The 24,832-nt window shown below is 38.5% G+C and overlaps 1 protein-coding gene across 1 annotated transcript in view; it reads left to right on the forward strand.

Annotated features, from left to right (window-relative positions):
* The window catches only part of SRPK1 (SRSF protein kinase 1), an 83,171-nt gene that overhangs the window by 51,985 nt on the left and 6,354 nt on the right, over positions 1-24,832 (forward strand). Inside the window, 8 exon segments of the mRNA XM_029243029.1 lie at positions 5,627-5,733; positions 6,713-6,878; positions 8,217-8,242; positions 8,668-8,881; positions 9,262-9,681; positions 10,430-10,530; positions 17,906-18,013; positions 22,490-22,559. Coding sequence (XP_029098862.1) covers positions 5,627-5,733; positions 6,713-6,878; positions 8,217-8,242; positions 8,668-8,881; positions 9,262-9,681; positions 10,430-10,530; positions 17,906-18,013; positions 22,490-22,559 — 1,212 coding nt within the window.

Genomic DNA, 24,832 nt, shown 5'->3' on the forward strand with positions numbered 1-24,832 from the left:
TTTTTCTAGTTTTTTTTCTTAATTGAGATATAATTGACATATAACATTGTATTAGTTTTGGGTGTACAACATAATGATTTGATAGCTGTGTACATTGCAAAATGATTACCATAGTAAGTTTAGTTAACATCCATCACCACACATACTTACAGTTTTTTTCTTGTGATGAGAACTTGAAGATTTACTGTCTTAGCAACTCTCAAATACACAATATAGTATTATTAACAATAGTCACCATGCTGTACATTACACACCCAGGACTTACTCATCTTTTTAAAATAAATTCATTTATTTATTTATGTATTTTGGCTGTGTTGGGTCTTTGTTGCTACGCGCGGGCTTTCTCTAGTTGTGGTGAGGTGGGGCTATTCTTCGTTATGGTGCGCGGGCTTCTCCTTGTGGTGGCTTCTCTTACTGGGGAGCACGGGCTTTAGGCGCATGGGCTTCAGTAGTTGTGGCGTGTGGGCTCAGTAGTTGTGGCTCACGGGCTCCAGAGCACAGGCTCAGTAGTTGTAGCACACGGGCTTAGTTGCTCCGCAGCATGTGGGATCTTCCTGGATCAGGGCTCGAACCCGTGTCCCCTGCATTGGCAGGCGGATTCTTAACCACTGTGCCCCCAGAGAAGTCCCAGACTTATTCATCTTATAACTGGAAGTTTGTACCTTCTGACCACTGTCACCCATTTCCCCCACCCCCCACCTTTGGCAACCACTAGTCTGTTTTCTGTATCTGTAAGTTTGTTGTTTTGTTTTGTTTTTAGATTCCACATACAAGTGAGATCATACAGTACTTGTCTCTCTGTTTTATTTCACTTAGCATAACACCCTCAAGGTCCATCCATGTTATCACAAATGGCAAGATTTCCTTCTTCATATGGCTAAATAGTATTCCATTGTATATGTAGACCATATTTTCTTTATCCATTCATCCATCAGTGGACACTAGGGTTGCTTCCATGTCTTGGCTATTGTAAATAATGCTGCAGTGAACATGGGGGTGCACATCTTTTTAAGTTAGTGATTTTGTTTTCTTTGGATAAATACCCAAAAGTGGAATTGCTGGAATGTATGGTAGTTCTCTTTTTAGTTTTTTTGAGGAACCTCCGTACTGTTTTCCATAGTGGCTGTACCAGTTTACATTCCCACCAACAGTGCACAAGGGCTCCTTTTTCTCCACATCCTCACCAACACTTGTTATCGCTTGTCTTTTTTACAATAGCCATTCTAACAGCTGTGAGGTGGTATCTCATTGTGGTTTTGATTTGCATTTCCCTGGTGATTAGTGATGTTGAACACTTTTCCATGTACCTGTTGGCCATCTGTATGTCTTGTCTGGAAAAATATGTGTTCAGATTCTTGGTTCATTTTTTAATCAGATTTGTTTTTTTCCCCCTATTGAGTTATATGTGTTCTTTATATATTTTTGATATTAACCCCTTATCAGATCTTTGATTTGCAAATATTTTTTCCCATTCCATAGGTTGCCTTTTCATTTTCATTTTGTTTCCTTTGCTCTGCAGAAGATTTTTAGTTTGATGTAGTCCACTTCTTCATTTTTGCTTTCGTTGACTTTGTTTTTGGTGTCAGATCCAAAATATCATTGCCAAGACCAATGTCAAGGAGCTTACAACCTGTGTTTTCTTCTAGGAGTTTTATGGTGTCAGGTCTTATGTTCAAGTCTTTAATCCATTTTGAGTTGATTTTGGGGTCTAGTGTAAGATAATGGTCCAGTTTCATTCTTTTGCATGTAGCTGTTCAGGTTTCCCCCTATGATTTATTATTATTTTTATTTACATCTTTATTGGAGTATAATTGCCTTACAATGGTGTGTTAGTTTCTGCTTTATAACAAAGTGAATCAGTTATACATATACATATGTTCCCATATCTCTTCCCTCTTGCGTCTCCATCCCTCCCACCCTCCCTATCCCACCCCTCTAGGTGGTCACAAAGCACCGAGCTGATCTCCCTGTGCTATGCGGCTGCTTCCCACTAGCTATCTATTTTACGTTTGGTAGTGTATATATGTCCATGCCACTCTCTCGCTTTGTCACAGCTTACCCTTCCCCTTCCCCATGTACTCAAGTCCATTCTCTAGTAGGTCTGTGTCTTTATTCCTGTTTTACCCCTAGGCTCTTCATGACATTTTTTTCCCTTAAATTCCATATATATGTGTTAGCATACGGTATTTGTCTTTCTCTTTCTGACTTACTTCACTCTGTATGACAGACTCTAGGTCCATCCACCTCATTACAAGTAGCTCAATTTCGTTTCTTTTTATGGCTGAGTAATATTCCATTGTATATATGTGCCACATCTTCTTTATCCATTCATCCGATGATGGACACTTAGGTTGTTTCCATCTCCGGGCTATTGTAAATAGAGCTGCAATGAACATTTTGGTACATGACTCTTTTTGAATTATGGTTTTCACAGCCCAATCCAAAAATGGGCAGAAGACCTAAATAGACATTTCTCCAAAGAAGATATACAGACTGCCAACAGACACATGAAAGAATGCTCAACATCATTAATCATTAGAGAAATGCAAATCAAAACTACAATGAGATATCATCTCACACCAGTCAGAATGGCCATCATCAAAAAATCTAGAAACAATAAATGCTGGAGAGGGTGTGGAGAAAAGGGAACACTCTTGCACTGCTGGTGGGAATGTGAATTGGTACAGCCACTTTGGAGAACAGTACGGAGGTTCCTTAAAAAACTACAAATAGAACTACCATATGACCCAGCAATCCCACTACTGGGCATATACCCTGAGAAAACCATAATCCAAAAAGAGTCATGTACCCCCATGATTTATTGAAATTACTGTCCCCATTGTAAGTTCTTGGCTCCTTTGTTATAAATTAATTGACCATATATGTGTGGATTTATTTCTGGCCTATGACTATAACTGAATTTTTCTCGTCCTTTTGATGAGAGCAGATACTGTTGGAGCCCTGTGAGAATGCTGGGCACTATTCCCTCTAATCCTTTCAGATGATTTTTTTCCCCTCTAGTAGTTTCCTCTTACACCTACGCTGATTACTACTGTACTAAATACTTGAGGGGGATCCCTTTTTAGATCTCCAGGGTTCTCTTTCTTTGAAGCTCTCTCCTCGCTAGTATTGTTCTGTGAACCATAGCTGCTGCCTTGATCTCCCAGGACTCTCAGCTCCGTCTTTTTAACTCAAGGGGTTTGCTTGGAGAGTCTCAAGACAGTTAGAAGACAATGATCTCTCAGGGAGATCTTCTTTGTCCAGGGTCTTTAAATCTGTTGTTTTATGTATTTTGTCTGATTTTGTTGTTGTCGCTTAAAGCAAGAGGGTTAAGCCAGTCCCTGTTACTCCATCTTGACTGCAGCAGAAGTTCCTAGATGTATGTTTAACTCCAAGAAATTACCAACCAGTTTTCCAAAGTAGTTGTACCATTTTATACTTCTGTTAGCATAATATGGGAGTTCTAATTGCTCCATATGCTCATCTACATTTGGTCATGTTAGTCTTTTTATTTTAGTTATTCTGTTGAGTTTGAAATAGTATCATCCTGTAATTTTGATTTGTATTTTCTGAGGTAGTCATGTCCCGTTTTTAATCTTCTTTAATTAAGAACGGTTCCTTAAAAAAAAAAAAAAAAAAAAAAAAAAGAACGGTTCCTTTCATGGCATTCACTCACCCACCCCACCCCACCCCACCCCACCCCACCGGCCAGAGAATCCAGGCCAGTTGTATTGTTCCTTAATTTAGATTTGTCTGATTATTTCCTCATGATTAAGTTCATTAATCATTTTTGTCAAGCATACTACATGGATGATGTTTTATTTTTCTCAGTGTATTACATCAGAGGGCACATAATGTGAATTTGTGCTTATCATTGGTGATGATATGTTTGATTACATGGTTAAGGCAGTGTCTGCTCAATTTCCCTGTTTAAAAGTATCTTTTTCCTTTTATAATTAATAAGCAACCTATGGGGTGATAGTGTGACACTGTGAGAATTCTTTTTCCCCTAGCAATCTTCACTTAGTAGTTTTAGTATTCATTGATTCTTATCTGAATCAGTTCAGTTATTACTATAATGATGATAAAATGGTAATTTTTTATTTCTGTCATACTTTATATATTTATTAGTTGACTTTTTCTCTGAAGAAGACATTTTCCTCCCCCGAACACACACTTATTTTAGTATCCCATTTGGATTCATTCTGTTTTTAATTTATAAGCTAATTCATAACTTCACTCTTTAAAATGTCAACTTTGGCCAGTGGCTTCTTTTTTTAAAAAATAGGTTTATTTAAATTATTTATTTATTGGTTGCGTTGGGTCTTCGTTGCTGTGCACAGGCTTTCTCTAGTTGCGGCAAGCGGGGGCTACTCTTCGTTGAGGTGCGGTGGCTTCTCTTGTTGTGGAGCACGGGCTCTAGGAGCACAGGCTTAGTAGTTGTGGTGCACGGGCCCAGATGCTCTGTGGCATGTGGGATCTTTCCGGACCAGGGCTCGAACCCATGTCCCCTGCATTGGCAGGCAGATTCTTAACTAGCCAGTGGCTTCTTCAAGCTGGTTGCTCTTTCCTCCTGACGTGTTCCCTTACTGTTGGCACAGCAAGGTATTCCAGGTTTTCCCTGGATTTGGCCATTTCTTTAAGGAGTACAGGTTTTCCTTTAGCGGAGAATCTTATTTAAAACAAAAGTCTGGGGCTTCCCTGGTGGCGCAGTGGTTGAGAGTCCGCCTGCCGATGCAGGGGACAGAGGTTCATGCCCCAGTCCGGGAAGATCCCACATGCCGCGGAGCGGCTGGGCCCGTGAGCCATGGCCGCTGAGCCTGCGCGTCTGGAACCTGTGCTCCGCAACAGGAGAGGCCACAGCAGTAAGAGGCCCGCGTACCGCAAAACAAAAACAAAAACAAAAAAAAGTCTGAGCACTAGATCATTATTACATATGTATGTCTTGACTTCCCAATTTATGTAGAAGCTTCTAGAGGTCGAAAATACCAACATCTTCTGACTAAAATCCCTGCAGTGCCCTAGCCCTGGCACTACCATGCCCAAAGAGTATTCCTGTTATGAGGCGTGATTAGGGTGTTCATACATAAGAGAACACATGGTGGCAGTAGAATCAAGATTAGTTTTGTAAAGTAAAGAGCATAAAGCAAGTTAGTTTCCTATTTTTTTTTAATGTTGACATTTACATTTTTTATCTCGTTTTGGTACATTGTCTTCTTTCGCTAAAGCCAAATTTATTTTTCCTTGCTTTGATACTATGAGAGTAGGCATTGTTACCCTGGACGTTAGTTTTGACATCAGGGAAGATACTAATCAACACCTTAAGCCTAGTGCTTTCACTAACTTTATGTATGTTTTATTTTTATCACTGAGTGTTTTAATGTGCATAGTTTTATTAATAAACCAGCACCCCAGAGTTTTCCATATTTTGGGTATTTTCTGTGACTAAAGCATTAATTAACCTTTAGAATGTCAGAATATTGACAGCTACATTTTCTTTTTTAGTCAAGCTCTATAATTCTTTATACTGAAAGAGTACAATAATAATTTCATTGAGGTGGAACACAGCTTGTCTTGCCCCGTTTCTTCTCTTCTGTCTCCCTTTTCCTCCTTAACAAACTCCTAGATATCTGCATGGTGTTTGAAGTTTTGGGGCATCATCTGCTCAAGTGGATCATCAAGTCCAATTATCAAGGGCTTCCTTTGCCTTGTGTCAAAAAAATTATTCAGCAAGTATGTATCGTAATATTTTCTATGTTGTGGGGTTTTTTTAAGCTTATACTCCATTTATAGTTATTATAAAATATTGGCTATATTCCTTGTGTTGTGCAGTATATCCTTGTAGCTTATTTATTTTATACATAATAGTTTTTATGTGGTAATTTTTTTAGATTCTTAAAGTGTCAGGAGTTTCCTATTTCCAATAGAATTTTTATTTTTAAAACTAGGTTTTTTTAATTGCTGAAATTATTTATTCAGCCCCTATTTATTGTGTTTATTCTGTTTTTAAATGTTTTAGTGTAATCATTTTCCCCCAGGTTCATCTTCTGTAATAATTATTAGATGGGGAGCTGAGTGTAATGCCTGATTTTAGAAATTTGGAGCCCTTATCCAGAAGTTCTGGTTGCAAAAATTGATTATATATTAATAGAAAATTGTCAAATTATTACCGTCTCTTTATATAACATTATTCATGAGCATTTTCTCATATTCTAAACAGCTTTCAATATATATTGAAGAAGTTTGTCATCAGGAAAGTGGTAATACTTCAGAGGGCAAACAGTTTGTTTAGATAATGTGTTTTGTTGGACAGAGCTCCAAACTGGGAAGCAAGAGACCTCAGTTCTTCATCAACAAGGAAATTTGAATTTAAAGATACCTAAATCTCTTTCATGACCTATATTTCAGTAGTTAAAGGACAATGTCAACTGTTTATTCTTCGTCTCTGTAATGGTTCAATAAATATCTTCAAATAGAATTAGCTTTGTAAAACTTTGAAGAACTTTTTATTGTAAATAAACTCTTGCCTTTGTTCCTAGTTTACAATTAATCTTTCTGGGGAAGTTTGTTGTGCTTTAAAAAAAATGCTTTCTTCTCTGTAGAAAACTACCATATCATTTTTATTTTTTCAAAATGTTGTATTGTGATTTTTTCCTTCTCCAGAAAGACTTGTATTTTGTGTTTGCAAGTCTACTACTCTATTCCCATTCAGGTGTTACAGGGTCTGGATTATTTACACACCAAGTGCCGTATCATCCACACTGACATTAAACCAGAAAACATCTTGTTGTCAGTGAATGAACAGTACATCCGGAGGCTGGCTGCAGAAGCAACAGAATGGCAGCGATCTGGAGCTCCTCCACCTTCTGGATCTGCAGGTATATTTTCTTTGGGGACTTCACTTTCATTAGAAGTTAAGAGAAATTCTTGTTTTTATTCTATTACCTGACAGTTAAGTAAAAGTAAAGCACCACTAATTCATTTAACAGTAAGATACAATAAGTACTTACATAAGAAATAGTTCCAGCCTTCAAAAGACTTTTTATACTCAGTATTATTCCCATAGGGGAAGAAGACTGTGCCTTTTAGGTCCAGATACGTTGTGTATTGTAAAAGCTGATTCATGTTGTTGTTAAAATGTTTTCTCTTGTGATTTGATGGTCTTTTTTGATGTTCATACATGCTCACCTATGTGAATCAGTGATCCCTGTGCAGGGGCAAGATAACATTGCTAGTAAGAGCTTGGGTTTAAGCACTGGAGTGGACATACCTATTTTGACTCCTTGCTTCATTCATTGAATGACCTTAGGCACATGACTTGACTTCTTTTTTCTCATGCAGGAGTTACTCGGATTAAATTTCATGTTAAAGCAGTTAGTAGTATGCCACACAGTGTTATGCGTTAAATAAATGGTGGCTACTATGATTATGATGATTTTTTTCCATTTGTGGTACAGATTTTAATTTTAGTAGTTTAATTATATTTGAGGAACTCTCTTGATCCTCAAGTTGAAATATCAATTATCCAGAGACTTCCTTTAAAAAAGAAGACCTACAAAGGGGGCAAGGGGCAGTTGTTCAATGGGCATAGAGTTTCATTTTTGCACAACGAAAAAGTTCTAGAAATGTTACACTGTGTGAAATTAATCCTACTGAACTGTATGCTTAAGGATGGTTAAGAGGGAAAGTGTATATTCAAGTTTCTTACCACAATTTAAAAAAAAATTTTTTTTTTTTTTAAGGAAGACTGAAGATTCTACCTCCCACCTAAGCTAAACTAATATCCATAACATGCTATGTAATAAATTACTATAGCTTTTGGTGCCACTCTCCTTTTAAAACTGACAAGTGTCACAGGGAAGAATTAGTCCTGGGTGGGGATGAGAGGGTTATTGCTTATCCTTTTCTGTTTTAAGTAGTACATGGGAATGAGTTTTTAGCAGCATTAATGATGTAAATCAGAAAGGAGGACTTGGTTCTTTGCATATAGTGATGCTATCTGGAGAAGAATTTATTAAAATTTATTTTAAGTTTGTTGACTTTTGTATGCATCGTTCTTTTAAAAAAAATAATGTTGCTTCTATCAAAATTGCTTAAAAACTAGTTCTCTCTACAATATAAACTGTACAAGAAAGACTTTTCATTCTGGTAGGGTGTCTTAGTTTATATTGCCTGCTGAATGCAAGGATTCTTACTTGGTTTTCTTTTCTTTTCAGTCAGTACTGCACCCCAGCCTAAACCAGTAAGTATAAGGTGTTCCTATATTTAATTCTGATCTATGGGCAATGGGCAGGGATTCTTCTGTTATGGATCACAGTTTATTTAGAGTTTGGAAACCAGAAAAAAACAATATTCCTGCACTTCTATAATTTTCTCCAGTAAATTCCTGTGCATCTTCAGCAAGTTTGTGCTGGTGAGGTTTCCCTAAATTTGAGCTTGAGAGTGGACCAGCCCCACACACTGTTCAGAGGACCAAGATTTGTTGTTAATTTTGTTTTAATTTGGTTTCTTAAGAGTATCTACATTTTTTAAATTAATGAGAAGCTTAAGTGCTATGTTAGGACAAGAGTGGAATTTAATTAGGAAGTAATTAAAAGTAAGTTATCTCCAACTGGGGATAATGGATTAGCCACCTGAAGGCTTTATCTGTTTGTAATCTCTGCCCAGGCTGACAAAATGTCAAAGAATAAGAAGAAGAAATTGAAGAAGAAGCAGAAGCGCCAGGCAGAATTACTAGAGAAGCGAATGCAGGAAATTGAGGAAATGGAGAAAGAGTCGGGCCCTGGGCAAAAAAGACCAAACAAGCAAGAAGAATCAGAGAGTCCTGTTGAAAGACCCTTGAAAGAGAACCCACCTAATAAAATGACCCAAGAAAAACTTGGTATAAATAGAGCATCACAAAAATTACTTTATAGCAAACTTTAACTTATCATTGTTTTATAATATAGTGGTTTCATGCATATACAACATCTCTGGGGGTGTCGTTACACAGTAAGAATACAGAATTTGTCATAAATGTTAGGTAGGTAATATTCAAATGTAATTTCTAACTTTTCTCAGGAAATGCAACGTAGACCTCATTTAGCAATTGGGTAAGAATAAGAAGATCTTTGTCCTTTCATAAATAGATTTTAGATGTGCAGTCATGTTTTTCTGTCACCCTGTATAAGTTCTAGAAAACGTTTTAATCTCGTGGAGAGATTTTTTTTGTTCTTTCACACATATGCATACACGTACGTCCTTTTTGTCTTTGTTCCTTAGAAGAGTCAAGTACCATTCACCAGGATCAAACACTTACGGAACATGGTGTAGAGGGTGGCGCAGCAGAAATAAATTGCAATGGAGTAATTGAAGTCGTTAATTATACTGAGAACAATAATAAAGAAACATTGAGGCTTAAAGAGGATCTACATAATGCTAATGGCTGTGATGTCCAAAATTTGAAGCAGGAACCTAGTTTTCTAAGTTCCCAAAATGGAGACAGCAGCACATCTCAAGAAACAGACTCCTGTACACCTGTAACCTCTGAGGTGTCAGATACCATGATGTGCCAGTCTTCGTCAAATGTAGACCGGTCATTCAGTGCACAGGACATTAGTCAACTTCAAGAAAGCATTCGAGCAGAGATACCCTGTGAAGATGAGCAAGAGCAAGAACATAATGGACCACTAGACAACAAAGGTGCTTCCCCAGTACTCCTTCCCTGCATAACATGTTCATGAATTTCTAATAAGTCAGACAGACAAAGACAAATAATGTATGTTATCACTTATCTGTGGAACCTAAAAAATAAAACAGATGAATTCAGCAAAACAGAAACAGACTCACAGGTATAGAGAATGATAGGTGGTTACCGGTGTGGAGAGGGAGGAAGGGAAAGGAGGGGTGGGAGTAGGGGATTGAGAGGAACAAGCTACCATATATAATAAAATAGAGAGGCTACAGGGATATATTGTACAGCACAGGGAAATATAGCATTACTTTTTGGTGACTTTAAATGGATTATAATCTATAAAAATTCTGAGTTGCTATGTTTTATACCTGAAACTAATATGTTGTAAATCAGCTATACAATTTTTTTAAATTCACCACACAGAAAAAAATTTTTCATGAATTTCTAAAATAGAAGTACCGTTGTTGTTAAATATAGCTTTACAGCAGGTGTCCAAGTTACCTTCAATGTGTAAATGTGTAGCTCAGTTTGATTTTTATTGGTTAAACAGTGAGTATACAGCATTTTACTTGTTGCTGTGAAGGCAGAGGTTTTAATTCTGGGAAGTCAGGATGTTGCTTTACTTGGTTTATTTTAGAAAATTTATTGTAGGTTGCCAGTTGGGGACCTGGGTGAATTACTTCGTAGAGTTTCATTAACCTTTGGTTATTTCTGTGTTCATTGAACAGTCTTATTGATGATACCTGTTGTCTATAGGAAAATCCACCGCTGGAAATTTTCTTGTTAATCCCCTTGAGCCAAAAAATGCAGAAAAGCTCCAAGTGAAGATTGCTGATCTTGGAAATGCCTGTTGGGTGGTAAGTGAAACTTGTCTCAGTCTTTTGAAGTGACTGGGGATAAATGAGAACTTGGACTTCGTTGTGCTAAAAGAAGAAAACATCTGCAGTTCTATACCCAAATTGCCAGTTAACATTTTAGTGAACTTTTTTTTACTTTTTAACCATTTACACAAGTAGAGAGAATGGTATGATCCTGCCCCTATTCCAGGTACCTGTCACCCAGATTCAGTAATGTCAACTCCTGGCTGGTTTTGTTTTATCTATATCCTCATTGACTTTCTTACTCTCAATACCCACGTTCATACTTTCCCCCTATTTTTAAAATCAGCATCTAACTTATTAATTGTAACCTTTTAATTCATTTAATATATTTCGAACACTTTTGTCAACCAGAAATTTACATCAAATTCAGTTGGTTATGTGGTATTTGCCAGTATACTATAACCTTTACATACTCTTGACAGTTCTTTGTGATGAACATCTTTGCTCATGAGTCTTTTGAAGTTGACCTTAGGATGTCCTAGACATGAAATTACTAAGTCAGAAGTTAGGTACTTTTTTTAAAGGAGGTTTTTGACGTATAGTGTCATATTAATACTGTTGTTTACCTAGTTAAGAATGCTTTTTGTGGTTTTTTTGTTTGTTTGTTTGTTTTGCGGTACGCGGGCCTCTCACTGTTGTGGCTTCTCCCGTTGCGGAGCACAGGCTCTGGACGTGCAGGCTCAGCGGCCATGGCTCACGGGCCCAGCCGCTCCGCGGCATGTGGGATCCTCCCGGACTGGGCACGAACCCGTGTCCCCTGCGTCGGCAGGCGGACTCTCAACCACTGCACCACCAGGGAAGCCCTTTTGTGTTATTTTTAATGAGTATCTTTAAAAAATCTACAGTAGAATGATTTGCACATAAATGTTACTATTCAAAGAGCTATATGCTTTGTAAACAGGGATATTGGAGACAGTTTGAGGCAAAATCCACTTTAATAGGTCTTAGGTTTACTTTTGTACTTCAAATTCCCTATTCCACATGACATCCTATATCTAGTGGTTCATAACCTAGAAGGATCTCACTTTCAATATCGATTCTAGAATATTATGATAACTTTGCGGAAAAAATGAAGTCAGTGCTTAGCACTGACTGATAGAAATGTAGAAAAGCTTTTCAAGGGATTAGAATTATTTCACCACGCCACCAGACAGTCCAGGCCACCATATATTTTCACCTGGGTGACTTACATTAGCCTCCTCACTTCTCTCTTCTGTTGTCCTTCCCTCTTACTGACTGTTCTCAACATAGCTCTCAGAGTGACCCTTTTAAATGCAAGTCACATCAGATATTCTTAAAACCTTGTGGTGGCTTCCTTCACAATGAGTGCCAAAGTCCCTACCATGGCCCACACACCACCAAGCAAAAAACACTTATTATTTCTTCTGCCTGGAATTCTCTTCCCAAGATAATGTGTATAATTCACTCCTTCATTTTCTTCAAGTTCCTATTGAGATGTCATCTTAACCAGGGAGATCTTCCCCTGAACACCTAACATACAGTAATTAGCAAACCACCACTCTTTACACCCATTTTCTTTTTCTTCCTCTCCTCCCTCAATTTTTTTTTCTCCACAGCACTTAACCCAATCTGATACTAGATATTTGTTTGTTTAATATCCCTCTCGCTATAATGTATGTCCCATCACAGCAGAGATTTTTTTCATTCACTGCTCTATCTATGGTACTTAGAACAGTGCCTGATATATAGGAGGTGCTCATTAAATATTTTTTTTTTTTTGCGGTACGCGGGCCTCTCACTGCTGTGGCCTCTCCCGTTGCGGAGCACAGGCTCCGGACGCGCAGGCTCAGCGGCCATGGCTCATGGGCCCAGCCGCTCCGCGGCACGCGGGATCCTCCCGGACCAGGGCACGAACCCGCGTCCCCTGCATCGGCAGGCGGACCCTCAACCACTGCGCCACCAGGGAAGCCCCGCTCATTAAATATTTAAGTAAAACAATTACAGAGGAAAATATTGACTCTGTAACAAATATCACATGATATAAGCTTCAAATGTTTGTCAGTTTTCTGCTCACATCATGTTTCAAGCTCCTTTGCCTTTGTGTTTGGAACACCTTCCTTCATGCCTGCGTTATGCATTTGGCATACTCTGCTTTATTTGGGTGCAGTCTTTCCTGTTATTTTTACTACAACAGAATTAATCTCTCTCTCTTCAACTATTATATACATTTTTAAATGGGTCTCTGTGCTGAAATGACTTTACATTCTTCTCATCGATTTATTCATTCAGCAAATATATGGGTACATATTCTGACCTGGGCACTAGGACAGTGGTGAACTGGACATGGGTGCCTTGTCCTGCTGGATCTTGGTCTAATCTCATATCTTGTTGGTCTCTTAAGCACAGCAGCGTGTGGTATTTGGTAATGGAATTTTACATGATTTTCAAAGAGTTTGATTTTTTAAAATATTATACTTTTGCTCATCAGTTATGCACATGCATATATAGTTTAGGGACACTTACATAGATTTTGATTCAAAAATCTGTCCCCCCTCCCTTTGCCAATTTGTCACTCCCCACATGAGGGTATTTACCTTCGCATTGCTAATAAGTAAATTGGGTATATTGCTTCCAATTCTTTTTTGCAGTTTTAGGTATTTCTGCCTTTTGGAAAGTAGGACTTATCTACCACTACAACCATCCCCTATCTTGTCAATTTAATATGACTTGGCTAAATGACTCCATGTTTACATTATTAGGACTCTAATGCTGTCTTCAGCTGAACTAAGCATATATTGTGGTATGATTCCTTTTCCCTTTCTGCCTAGCACTGTGTTTCATTTGCTTAGTTGTCTTTGTATTACTTATCACTTAATTCCACCCCACACTTTGATCCAGTGCTATGATTACACTTTAATACACATGGATACCTTGGGTATTGTTTCAACTTTTTCTTCCTAAAGAGCTCTATCCTGGAACCTGTGCTCTGCTAATTTGTGTTCATCTCTTGGGTTGCCCTGTAGCTTGCTGCATCACTGCCACTTGGGATTTCCTTTCATAAATGTCCTGGAGATTATTTTTATATCCCGTTTCCTGTCTCTCTGATCTTCTTTCTTGGTTTACTCCATCATGGTTTTTGTTTGTTTGTTGTTTGTTTGCTTGTTTTAACATCTTTATTGGAATATAATTGCTTTACAATGGTGTATTAGTTTCTGCTTTATATCAAAGTGAATCAGCTATACCTATACATATATCCCCATATCTCCTCCCTCTTGCATCTCCCACCCTCCCTATTTTGTTTGTTTGTTTGAAGTATATACAGCTTTTAGTAGCTTCCTCAGAAAGGGTGTGTGTAATTGAGGGAGTGGGCATGCTTGTATGTCTAATAATGTCTTTATTCTGTTTTTACACTCAGTTGGCTGCATGTAAAATTCTAGGTTGAAAATCGTTTTCCCTCAGAATGTTTGTCATTGCTCCATTGTTTTCTAGTTTCCTGTCTTATTGCTGCTAAAAGGCCAAAGTCATTCTGATTCTTGGACCTTTGTATGAAGCCTTTTCCCCTGTGAAAGTCTGCAGGATCATTTCACAGCGATGTGCCTCATGAGGTCTGTTTTCATCAATTAGCTAAGGGACCCAGTGTGCACTTTCAGTATTGAAACTCTGGTTCTTTGGTTTTGATTCTTTCTTGATTTTTTTTCTTTTTTTTAATTCTCTAGCTCTGAAATCTCATTATTCAAATGTTAGATTTATGCAGGTTCTCTCATTTTCTTTCTCTCCTATTTTCTAGTATTTTTCTTTTTGCTTATTTTCTGGGAGATTTCTCAGCTTGTTCTTTTAAGCCTTATTTTTTCTTATTTCTCCTGTTATAGCCTTACTTTCCAAGAGTTCTTTGGTTCCCTGATTATCTCTGAGAGGATATTGATTATTTTTTCATTTTTGACATTTTCTTCTTCTTTTTCTTTTAAATATTCATTTTATCAACCTGTAATTCACAAGTGTCTGATTTTTTTTTTGTCTGAATTGGGTCTTCGTTGCTGCATGCGGGCTTTCTCTAGTTGCAGTGAGCAGGGGCTACTCTTTGTTGTGGTGCCGTGGCTTCTCTTGTTGCAGAGCACAGGCTCTAGGCGCGTGGGCTTCAGTAGTTGCGGCACGTAGGCTCAGTAGTTGTGGCTCACGGGCTCTAGAGCACAGGCTCAGTAGTTGTGGCGCACAGGCTTAGTTGCTCCACGGCATGTGGGATATTCCCGGACCAGGGATTGAACCCATGTCGCCTGCATTGGCAAGTGGATACTTAACCACTGCGCCGCCAGGGAAGTCCTCTTCTTCTTTACATAGTGTCTCTTGCCTTCTTTGTTCAGGATCATTAAACAAAAAACTGACCATATGAATGGAGTGCCAGAAAGCTGTTTGGAAGCTTTGTGCCTGGGTGGTTCTTGTTGACTGTCCTTCACTATAAAATGATTTGTCTGAGCTATTTCATTTCATCCTCAGATGTCAGGGTCTTGGATTGGTCATACTTCCTGCAGAAAACTTACAGTCTTCCTCAGATCTCTTACCTGGGGAGTGAATGCCTGGCTGCTAGTGTTTTGGAAACTGAGTTAAGCAAGAAAACTGGGGTTCAACATGCAATTACATGTAGTCACTTAATTTCCCTGTTTTCAGGATAGTACTCTTCCCTCAACCATGCCGAGCATCCTCCAGAAACTGTATTACCCACTCCAGAGAAAACCTCTAAGTGTCTGTCAGGCCAGGGAAAGGCTGTTATACTGCATCATGCCCTGTGTGTTCTGGAGCTCTCTTTCTTTAAAAGATATTCTAAAGCAGTATTCCTTTGTTGAATCCCACCCTCCCCGCTACTTCCAGAGATACCTGATACCACCGAATCCTGAGCCATGGGAGGACTACTGTGGAATACCTCACACTGCTTCTCCGCTTTCACCAATGGCTTATTATTCAGCTTTCTTGGATCCATTAAGACACTTGCCAGTGATCTCTCTGCTTTCCAGCTTCTAAATAGTATTACTCTGACTCCTTTGCCTTCTCTGTCTTTGTCAGTTTATGCTTTAAAAATTAACGCTGGGGGGCTTCCCTGGTGGCACGGTGGTTGGGAGTCCGCCTGCCGATGCAGGGGACACGGGTTCGTGCCCCGGTCTGGGAGGATCCCGCGTGCCGCGGAGCGGCTGGGCACGTGGGCCGTGGCTGCTGGGCCTGCGTGTCCGGAGCCTGTGCTCCGCGGCGGGAGAGGCCACAACGGTGAGAGGCCCACGTACCGCAAAAAAAAAAAAAAAAAATTAACGCTGGGGCTTCCCCGGTGGCGCAGTGGTTGAGAGTCCGCCTGCCGACGCAGGGGACACGGGTTCGTGCCCCGGTCCAGGAAGATCCCATATGCCGCGGAGCGGCTGGGCCCGTGAGCCATGGCCGCTGAGCCTGTGCGTCCGGAGCCTGTGCTCTGCAACAGGAGAGGCCACAACAGTGAGAGGCCCGCGTACCAAAAAAAAAAAAAATTATCGCTGGATTCGCTACAAAAGTGGAGTTTCAGGAGTGAGTGGATGTGTATGTTTCCAATCCACCTTCTTTACTTTTGCTGATTCTTGACCTCATTTATCATTTACAGTGTATTTGTAAGGCAGTAGTGAGGCATGATGAGTAAAGACAACTCCCTTGAACAGCATGTTCATTTTTCTAACTGTATCGCCTGTAGTACATTTCCATTTCAAACTCAGTATCTGAACCCATTGTTTTCCTGTAAAACCACTTCCCTCTCTAAATCTCTCCATCCGTGTTTTTGTCAACAGCCTCTACCACAAAGTTCTTTTTGACTCTTCCTCCTGTCTCCCACTTGAATTGAATTTTTAAATTGTGCTCATTCTTTCTGTGAATGTCCTTGGTTTTAACTCTTCCTTCCCTATTTCCACAGCCATTGTTCAGATGTTCATTACTAAGCCTAGATCTGGCCACAAACCAGAAGATTACTGGAATGGTGTTCTCAGAGGTCCTATCAGTCTTCTTACAGTACACTGTCCTGTTTACTAACGTGCAGTGGCGTTCTCTTGTCTGCCAAATGAAATTGAAACTCTTCAACCTAGCAGTTAGCTATGTTTGGCTTTAGCAAATGTCTTTCTGTGCCTTTATTTATGATGTTCCCTCCACCTGAAGTACTTTTTGCCCTTTTGCAAACTTAGTCCAGTACCCTGTGGAGCTCTGGTCAATGCTGGTTTTTCTACCTGAAGGTTTCTCTGCCTAATTTCTCCTGTTCAGAAATGCTGTTCCTTGTTTGTTTGTTTGTTTGTTTTTTAAAATTTTAATAGGATTAGAAAATCATCTTTCACACTACATGTTTTAATATTATCTGAATTTTGTTTCCTGTGTATGACTCATTTGAAGCTTCTTTTTTCTGTATTATTTTTTATTACGGAAAATTTCAAACCTATACAGAAGTAGAGAGTGGAATGAACTCCCCTGCTGTTATACTAGTGTCACCCAGCAATTATCAACTCATTGCCTGTTTTTCACCTATATCCCCACCCTGACACCCACTCCAGATCATTTTGAAGTATATCCCAGGCATCTTATTTTCATTTGTAAATATGGCTTTCTAAAAAATGATTCTTTTAGGTAACCATGACACCATTGTTAACACCTAAAAAGGTTGACAGTTAACTAATATCAAATATTCAGTCAGTTTTGCCAGTTATCTCATAAACATTCCTCGAATTTTGTTTGTTTAGAACAAGATCCAAATAAAATCCATGAATGCCAGACTGGGTACTGTGTCTCTTAAGTTGCTTTTATATAGAGGTTTTCCCTTTCTTTCCCATACATGTGTTAAAGAAATGTTTTGCTGATTGCATCCCCATGGTGCTTAACATGGTCTCTGTTTCCCCAAGATTCGTGTTTGATATTTTTGGAGGAGTGAGGGAGGCAAAAGAGAATGAGAGCAAGAAGTCTTTATAGGTGGTGTTTATAAGGTTCTTAAAACTTGAAACTTACATCTTTTATTTTCCTATAATGAGCACACAGCAAGAAGAGTTTGAACTGAACCTAAATTTGTATCATTTATTTGTTGAAATACAAGTTATTAATTTTAGACAAATGAACAGCTTAATTTTTGTTTGGGGTAGTAGGTTTCCATTTCTTAAAAAGTGATTGTTATTCCCTAACCTGTGTATCTATATTAAGTTCAGACTCATGTTTAGAGAAATAATTTGGAGTAGACAGCATATAAAGAAAAGTGCTGTTTGGAGCTAATAACATCTAAATGATACTTAAGAAGTTAGCCACACGGGAACTTCGGTGAACTTATTTTAATCTCCATCATTAAGCAATCATGACTTGTTACTTTTTAGAATAAAGGAATTTTAAAATACTGTTTCTTTCTTCATTTACTCAGCACAAACATTTCACTGAAGATATTCAGACAAGGCAGTATCGCTCCTTGGAAGTTCTGATAGGATCTGGCTATAATACCCCTGCTGACATTTGGAGCACAGCGTGCATGGTAATGTTTTTCCCATTGACTTTAACTTGTTATGTGGTAATTTGCTAATTTCAGTAGACCAGTGGATTAACAAACAGAAAAGGATTTTTTTTTCTGACTCATCACTGGCACTCTGAATCCCGTGTCTGGGGAGGTCTGAATTTAAAAGCTTAGTTACAAACATCTGACATTCCGTTTGGTTCCTGCCAAATTTCTGTTAGGTGAAGGAACCAAATGTTTCCCAGTACAGATTGGGGTTGCGGGGCGGCTAAAAACAACTGCTCAGACGCGGTGCTGCTTTTGATGAGGAGAAGTTACCCTTACCCTTGCCCTCAGCTCTGATCTATTTTCAGATTAGGGAAAACCCTGGAAACTGCTTCATTCTGTACAGTTTAGCAGTCACTCAGCCGTCTTTGCACCTCACAGGATATGAAGCTCAGTCATCCATGGATTCATAAGTTGCTGCTTTGTCCTTGTCAGGCAACTACTCAAGTAGTCAGACTTAGCTGATATTAAATGACTTCCCACAGATAGCCTCATGTTGGAACATATTATATTGTTTCCTGAAGTGGAGTGTACTCTTCAATATGTAATTGTGGATTTACTTTTTTCTCTTCCACTCATTTTAAGTACTGGCAGGAACCATGTCTATAATGTATAGCTAAGTGTCTGGTGCGGGGCCTGGGACATTTTGAGGGGGTGCAATGCACTGCTAATGCTAACTTCCCAGAGTTATCACAGACTTCACAGATTAAAGGCATAGTTTTCCACAAGACTACCCTCACTTCAGACACCAGCTGCAAGCTCTGGGGTCCACAGGCCACCTGTACCTCCTGACCATCTGGCTACAAATTGGGAGTTTCCATTGTCCTTTCAGATTCAGTAGTTTGCTAGAATGACTCACACAACTCAGGGAAGTGCTAAAACATTACAGTTTTGATATAAAGGTTACAAATCAGGACCAGCCAAATGAAGACATGCATACAGTGAGGTCTGAGAGGGTACCAAAGGTGTTCTTAGGACACATCAGTTTCCTGGTACGTCAGTGTGTATCACCAACCAGGGAAGTTCACCCAAGCTTTAGGTGCCCAAAGTTTTTACTGAGATTTCGTTACTCGGGCATGATTTATTGAATCATTGGTCATGTGGTTGAACTCAGTCTCCAGCCCCCTTCCCTTCCTGAGAGGTTGGGAGGTCAGTTTTGACAACACTCAGCCCAAAGCCTCAACCCTCTAATTGCACAGTTGGTCTTGTCCAACTTGGTGGCATATCCAGCCCCCCTCTTGAAACTGTGTCTAGGGGCCCACTATGAGTCACCTCATCAGTATAAACTTAAGTGTGGTCCAAAGGGGCCCACCATGAATAACAAAAGGCGCGTTTATCACTTGGAAAGCCCAAGAGTTGAGAGGCTTCCTCCCGGGAAACAGGAACAAGATCAAACAAATTCTTTAGTATACAATAATACTTAATAAATATTTGTGGACCATCAAATGAGTGAACTAAATCAGAAACATATTAAACTGTCATTTCAATTAACATTTAGTATTTATAGTCAACTTTGGGGAAAACTTAAAAGAGAAAGGACAGACTAGAAGCCCCAACCTGTTTTGTGTCGTAGATTTCTTTGACGCCCACATTCCTGAAAACCTTTGTCTTCCAAAGATAATAAAGTTTAAACCATGTTGTTAATATGGCATGTCTGTGGTCTTTTAAGGGGGAGGGCTGTTTAAATTGAAGATGATTTGGTATTGTGCACAAGATGAAAGAACATTGGAAGAAAATCTTCTTTCTTGCCACACTTCAAAGCTTTGTGTTGAGGAATCTGATTTGGATTGAGTTGGTAGAGGAAATAATTGATAGAGATGCCGCCATACAAAATACAGCTAGTTTGTAGGTGGCATCTGATTTATTATGATGTGGTTCTTAGTAGTGGGTTAATTGAGGGCAGTAGGTCCTGCTTGCTGTGTAACATAGTATGTACAGTGTCAGGCTTAAGAAGGCAAAAAGGCAAAAAAGATGAAAGGGGGGTGGATTAACCTTGGCCCCTCTTTGGACCAGCTCATGTGCAGGAATTTTTTTGACCAAAGGAGGGAAAGCACTTACGTGACTTGAGACAATATCATGAAAACTTGAGGCCCATTTGTTCCCCCAAATTTCTCTCATTTTGCTAATAGATGTAGAAAACGTGCTTTAAATTTCACCATACTCAGAGAATAAAAATAAATCTTGGAATATCAGAAGTGCCTGGAGAGATGGATCATCCTTCATCTAGTACAATTACTTGATGGAAAGATTGGGACCCTTTCTGAGGTAAAAAGGCAAGTTGAAAGATTGCCTGCCACTTCAGTGATTGAGACTACAAAGTTAGAAGGAAAGTTATAAGAAGGGAATGCTCTGTGAAGAGCATTAAGAATTAATAAAGAATAGATGTTTTAAAATTCTCCAAACGTTCTATGGATTTTGACAAGTTTGTAATGACATGTATCTACTATTATAGTATCATACAGCATAGTTTCACTGCCCTAAGAAACCTCTGTGCTCTGTCTCTTCATCCATCTGCACCCCCTGCCAACCCCTGGCCACCACTGATGTTTTTATTGTCTCTATAGTTTTGCCTTTTCCAGAATGTCATAGTTGGAATCATACAGTATAATTCAGGTTAGCTTTTTTTCACTTTGTAATATCATTTATGGTTCCTCCATGTCTTTTTATGACTTGATAGCTCATTCCTTTTTGTCACTGAATAATATTCCATTATCTGGATGTACCAGCACACTGGATTTATCATACCTTCCCTGATTTTGCCTCTGTCTGTTAGCATGACCCTGACTGACGTAAAATAGGCCCTGTGGTCAGTGTGAGACAAGCACAGGAGTGGGCACCAGGAGCCGTGGATTCTAGGATGGACTTGGCCTTTCTGTTCTGGTCAGTTTTCTCATCTGTAAAGGAAAGATGTTTAACTAGGTGTTTTGTAATCTAGAGTTTCTACTAGTTTTCATTTCTGATGTTGTGATCTTTCGGTTTGGTTTGGTTTTTTACTGTTATCTTATTTATAAAATTGTAACTACTAGCAACTACCTTATGTTCCAAAAATAAAGTTCTTTTAGAGAACTTTAGGTAACTAGTTATAAGTATCTAGGTGGAAAATTTTAGAATATTTTAAACTTTTAGAAAACTATCTACTTTTTTTTTTTTTAGCTTTAATATCTTCACTGAATCCCCCACTATGAGATGGAAAAATTAAAGTACTGGTTTCAGAAGAGACTGACAAACTTTGATGAATAAGAATCACAAATTGTTTCTGTTCTGCTTTGAGACCGTAAACCTCAGGATAATTAGAGGGTGAAACAGGTATCTGTTCTATCAGTGTAGTTCAGTTTCATAACAAACTGCTAGCATGTAAAACAAGCTATGCCTAGCAAGAAGCCACAGCATCTCTGACATTTTAGAGACAATCCTGAAACTTCTGCTTTTGTGGCCTTGCTCTGGGTAGTGGTACAGCCCAGGTTATACATTTTTTGAGAAAGGCTATTCTATCGTAACACTGGCAAACCACCAAGACCTAGACATGGGTCTGAATTGAGAATGTGCCCCAACTAAATCCACTGCACAGTTCTTGAGATTGTCTGGGCTGGTTAGTACCATTGAGTCAACCAGAACTGACCCATGGCTAGCAGTTGACTTATAACTGTACTTTTTATATCAATAAGGTCCTTTTTAAAACTGCTGTTAAATTACTTGGTTTATTTTTAGTCAGTGAAAAATTAATACAACCCCATCACTCACATGCTGTCCTTCTGTACTGGTTGACACTTATTCCTGAGGAAATCACTTTTTCAGTCTCTCTCAATCACTGTTTACAAGACGTTTTCTTGTTATAGGGGACATGTGCCTTTCCTGGTTGGTGGATGCTAACCTGCTGGTCAATATGAGTAGCTCCTGACTCCATTTATACTTAATCTTTTTCTGTAGACCTAGGAATTGGGGACTCTCTATCTGGGACAGTGCTTTTCCAAAGCAAAACTTTAAAAATGTACTTTTTACCAAACACTGAAGAGTCATAGGTAGAAAAATGTCTGAATTTTTTTGGTTTTGATTTTAGATACTGAATGTTAATTTCTAGCCATGTGAAGTTATAAGTTATTCATGTTTATCTCATTAATAATTTAATAACTTAGAATCACCTTAGATATGCCCCTCTCTGAGCAAAAAGAGAAACTTAAGAGAGCTGAATTACTGATTGAAGGACTGGGGTGTACAGGGCTTGGAATAATCCACATATTGATATTAACTGAGTTTTTGCAGTTTTCCTGCTCCATTTTATTAAGGTACAGGTGTGAAAGGAAAGCTTTTTAAGAATAATCTTAGAGAATTTTTTAAATAATCATTTGCAGGTTTTCCAAGAAGAAAAAATTACTTAAAATTGAGCCAAATGGCAGTAAACTTCCCAAACGTCTTTCTTTTTTATGCTTTCATAAGCTTTCCTCTTTTTCTTAGGCCTTTGAACTGGCCACAGGCGACTATTTATTTGAACCTCATTCAGGGGAAGAGTACACTCGAGATGAAGGTAAGTCCCCTCAACCAAGGATGTCTGTGCACGGTGGCTAATGTAATTTGCTAGTACTGAAGAGCCTTAGTCTTCTTAGTGTGCTAAGTATCTATAAGTCCCAGAAAAGATAGAAATATATTTTATGTTAAGTATTAGGTATCCTAGATATTTTATAATAGATATTAAAGAATTCTATATAAGAATTAGAGAAAAGGCCACAGTTGGTTAAACTAAAACTTGTATTGGGTTGGCCAAAAAGTGCCTTGAGTTTTTAAGTAAAAATAAAAGACTCATTTTCACCAAGAACTTTATTGAACAACGTACTCACCCTTTTGTTCCAGTACCTTCTGCCATTTTTCAGGCAACTTCATAATTCCATTTTCCCAAAACTTTTATCTTTTTGAGCAAAGAACTGTTCCAGGTGTCTTCCAGGGGATTGAAATTTTTTCCATTAGGAGAATTTTGTAAAGATTGAAATAAATGGAAATCTGAAGGTGCAATGTCTGGTGAATACGGCAGTTGAATCAGAACTTCCCAGCCAAGCTGTAACATTTTTTGCCTGGTCATCAAAGAAACATGTGGTCTTGCGTTATCTTGATGGAAGATTATACATTTTCTGTTGACTAATTCTGGACGCTTTTCGTCGAGTGCTGCTTTCAGTTGGTGTAATTGGGAGCAGTACTTGTTGAAATTAATCGTTTGGTTTTCTGGAAGGAGCTCATAATAGAGGACACCCTTCCAATCCCACCATGTACACAACATCACCTTCTTTGGATGAAGACCAGCCTTTGGTGTGATTGGTGGTGGTTCATTTCACTTGCCCCACGATCTCTTCTGTTCCACATTATTGTACAGTATCCACTTTTCATCGCTCGTCACAATTTGTTTTAAAAATGGAACATTTTCATTACATTTAAGTAGAAAATCGCATGCAGAAATACGGTCAAGAAGGTTTTTTTCACTTAACTTACGTGGAACCCAAACATCAAAGCGATTAACATAACCTAGCTGGTGCAAATGATTTTCAGCGCTTGGTTTGGATATTTTGAGTATGTCAACTGTCTCCTGTGTGGTATAACGTTGATTGTTCTCAATGTTTCGATTGATCGTTATCAACTTCAACTGGTCTACCCAACCGTGGAGCATTATCCCGCGAGAAATCTCCAACATGAAACTTCGCAAACCACTTTTGACACATTCTGTCAGTCACAGTACCTTCTGCATACACTGCACAAATCTTTTTTTGCGTTTCAGTTGTGTTTTTACCTTTCTTGAAATAATAAAGCATAATATGCCGAAAATGTTGTTTTCACAAAAATTCACCAATTTTGATGTCTTTTTTTAAAACGCACACTGATAAGACAAGCTGTCACATACAATCTAACAAAATTGTTTTGAATGAAGTTAAAGACAGGTAAGTGCTACTAGAGCCATCTTACGTAATAACCCGAAGGAACCTTTTGGCCAAACCAATATTTGCCAGGTTTCTTATAAAACATCTAGTCATTTTCCTTCCTGTGTAAATCAGTGATTCATTCTTTACCCAGTTTGGATCTGCCTGTTCATCAACTTGTTGCCCAGTTATGCTTGCAACTTTATTTGGAAGTCGATTTTATCAGATACACACTACTTGAATGCAGAGAATATATCCTATTTGTCTATATAAATTGTACAACATTTAGCATTCTTTTTTCTCCTTTCTGAAAATTAAAGCTGTATTTTTCTTTTTAAATGATACTAACATTTGGATTCCATTTTAAAACAAAATATTATTGGTTTATATTTTGCAATACCAGTGGGAAAAGCCCAAGGTGTCAGATGTTCTGAGAGGCTGTGAAAGCAGACAACTAAATGTGTGATGATTTTTTAAAAATCATAGTGGCATTCAAGTAACTAGATGAAATAATAATGTGAATAAGAAAACTTTATTAAAGGAATGTTTTACCTTCTTTATTATACAGTTTTGGTGCTTTTGTTTTCAGGATTAATGGGGATTACTTTGAGAGAGCACTACCAGTGTACCCTCCCAATGCGGAAAATATGTCTTTTACTTTCTGTGCTTTCCTTGATTCTTGGGGAAATCAGGTTCTGCTTTATGGAGCCAACAGTGCTATTTCTCAAACTGGTCCCCTGGGATGTCAAAAGGCAATGTTAGTAAGGCCTGCTGATATTCCTAATAAGTACCGTTTGAAAAATGCTCTGCTAACTGATCACCATAGCCATATGCCTGTTTTAGTGGGTACAGTTTGGACATGTTTTCTGTATATAAGCCCCTTTTACTGTAATTACTA

The sequence above is a fragment of the Monodon monoceros genome, unplaced genomic scaffold, assembly GCF_005190385.1.
Source record: "Monodon monoceros isolate NGI ecotype Baffin Bay Population unplaced genomic scaffold, NGI_Narwhal_1 Super_Scaffold_3, whole genome shotgun sequence".
NCBI lineage: Eukaryota > Metazoa > Chordata > Mammalia > Artiodactyla > Monodontidae > Monodon > Monodon monoceros.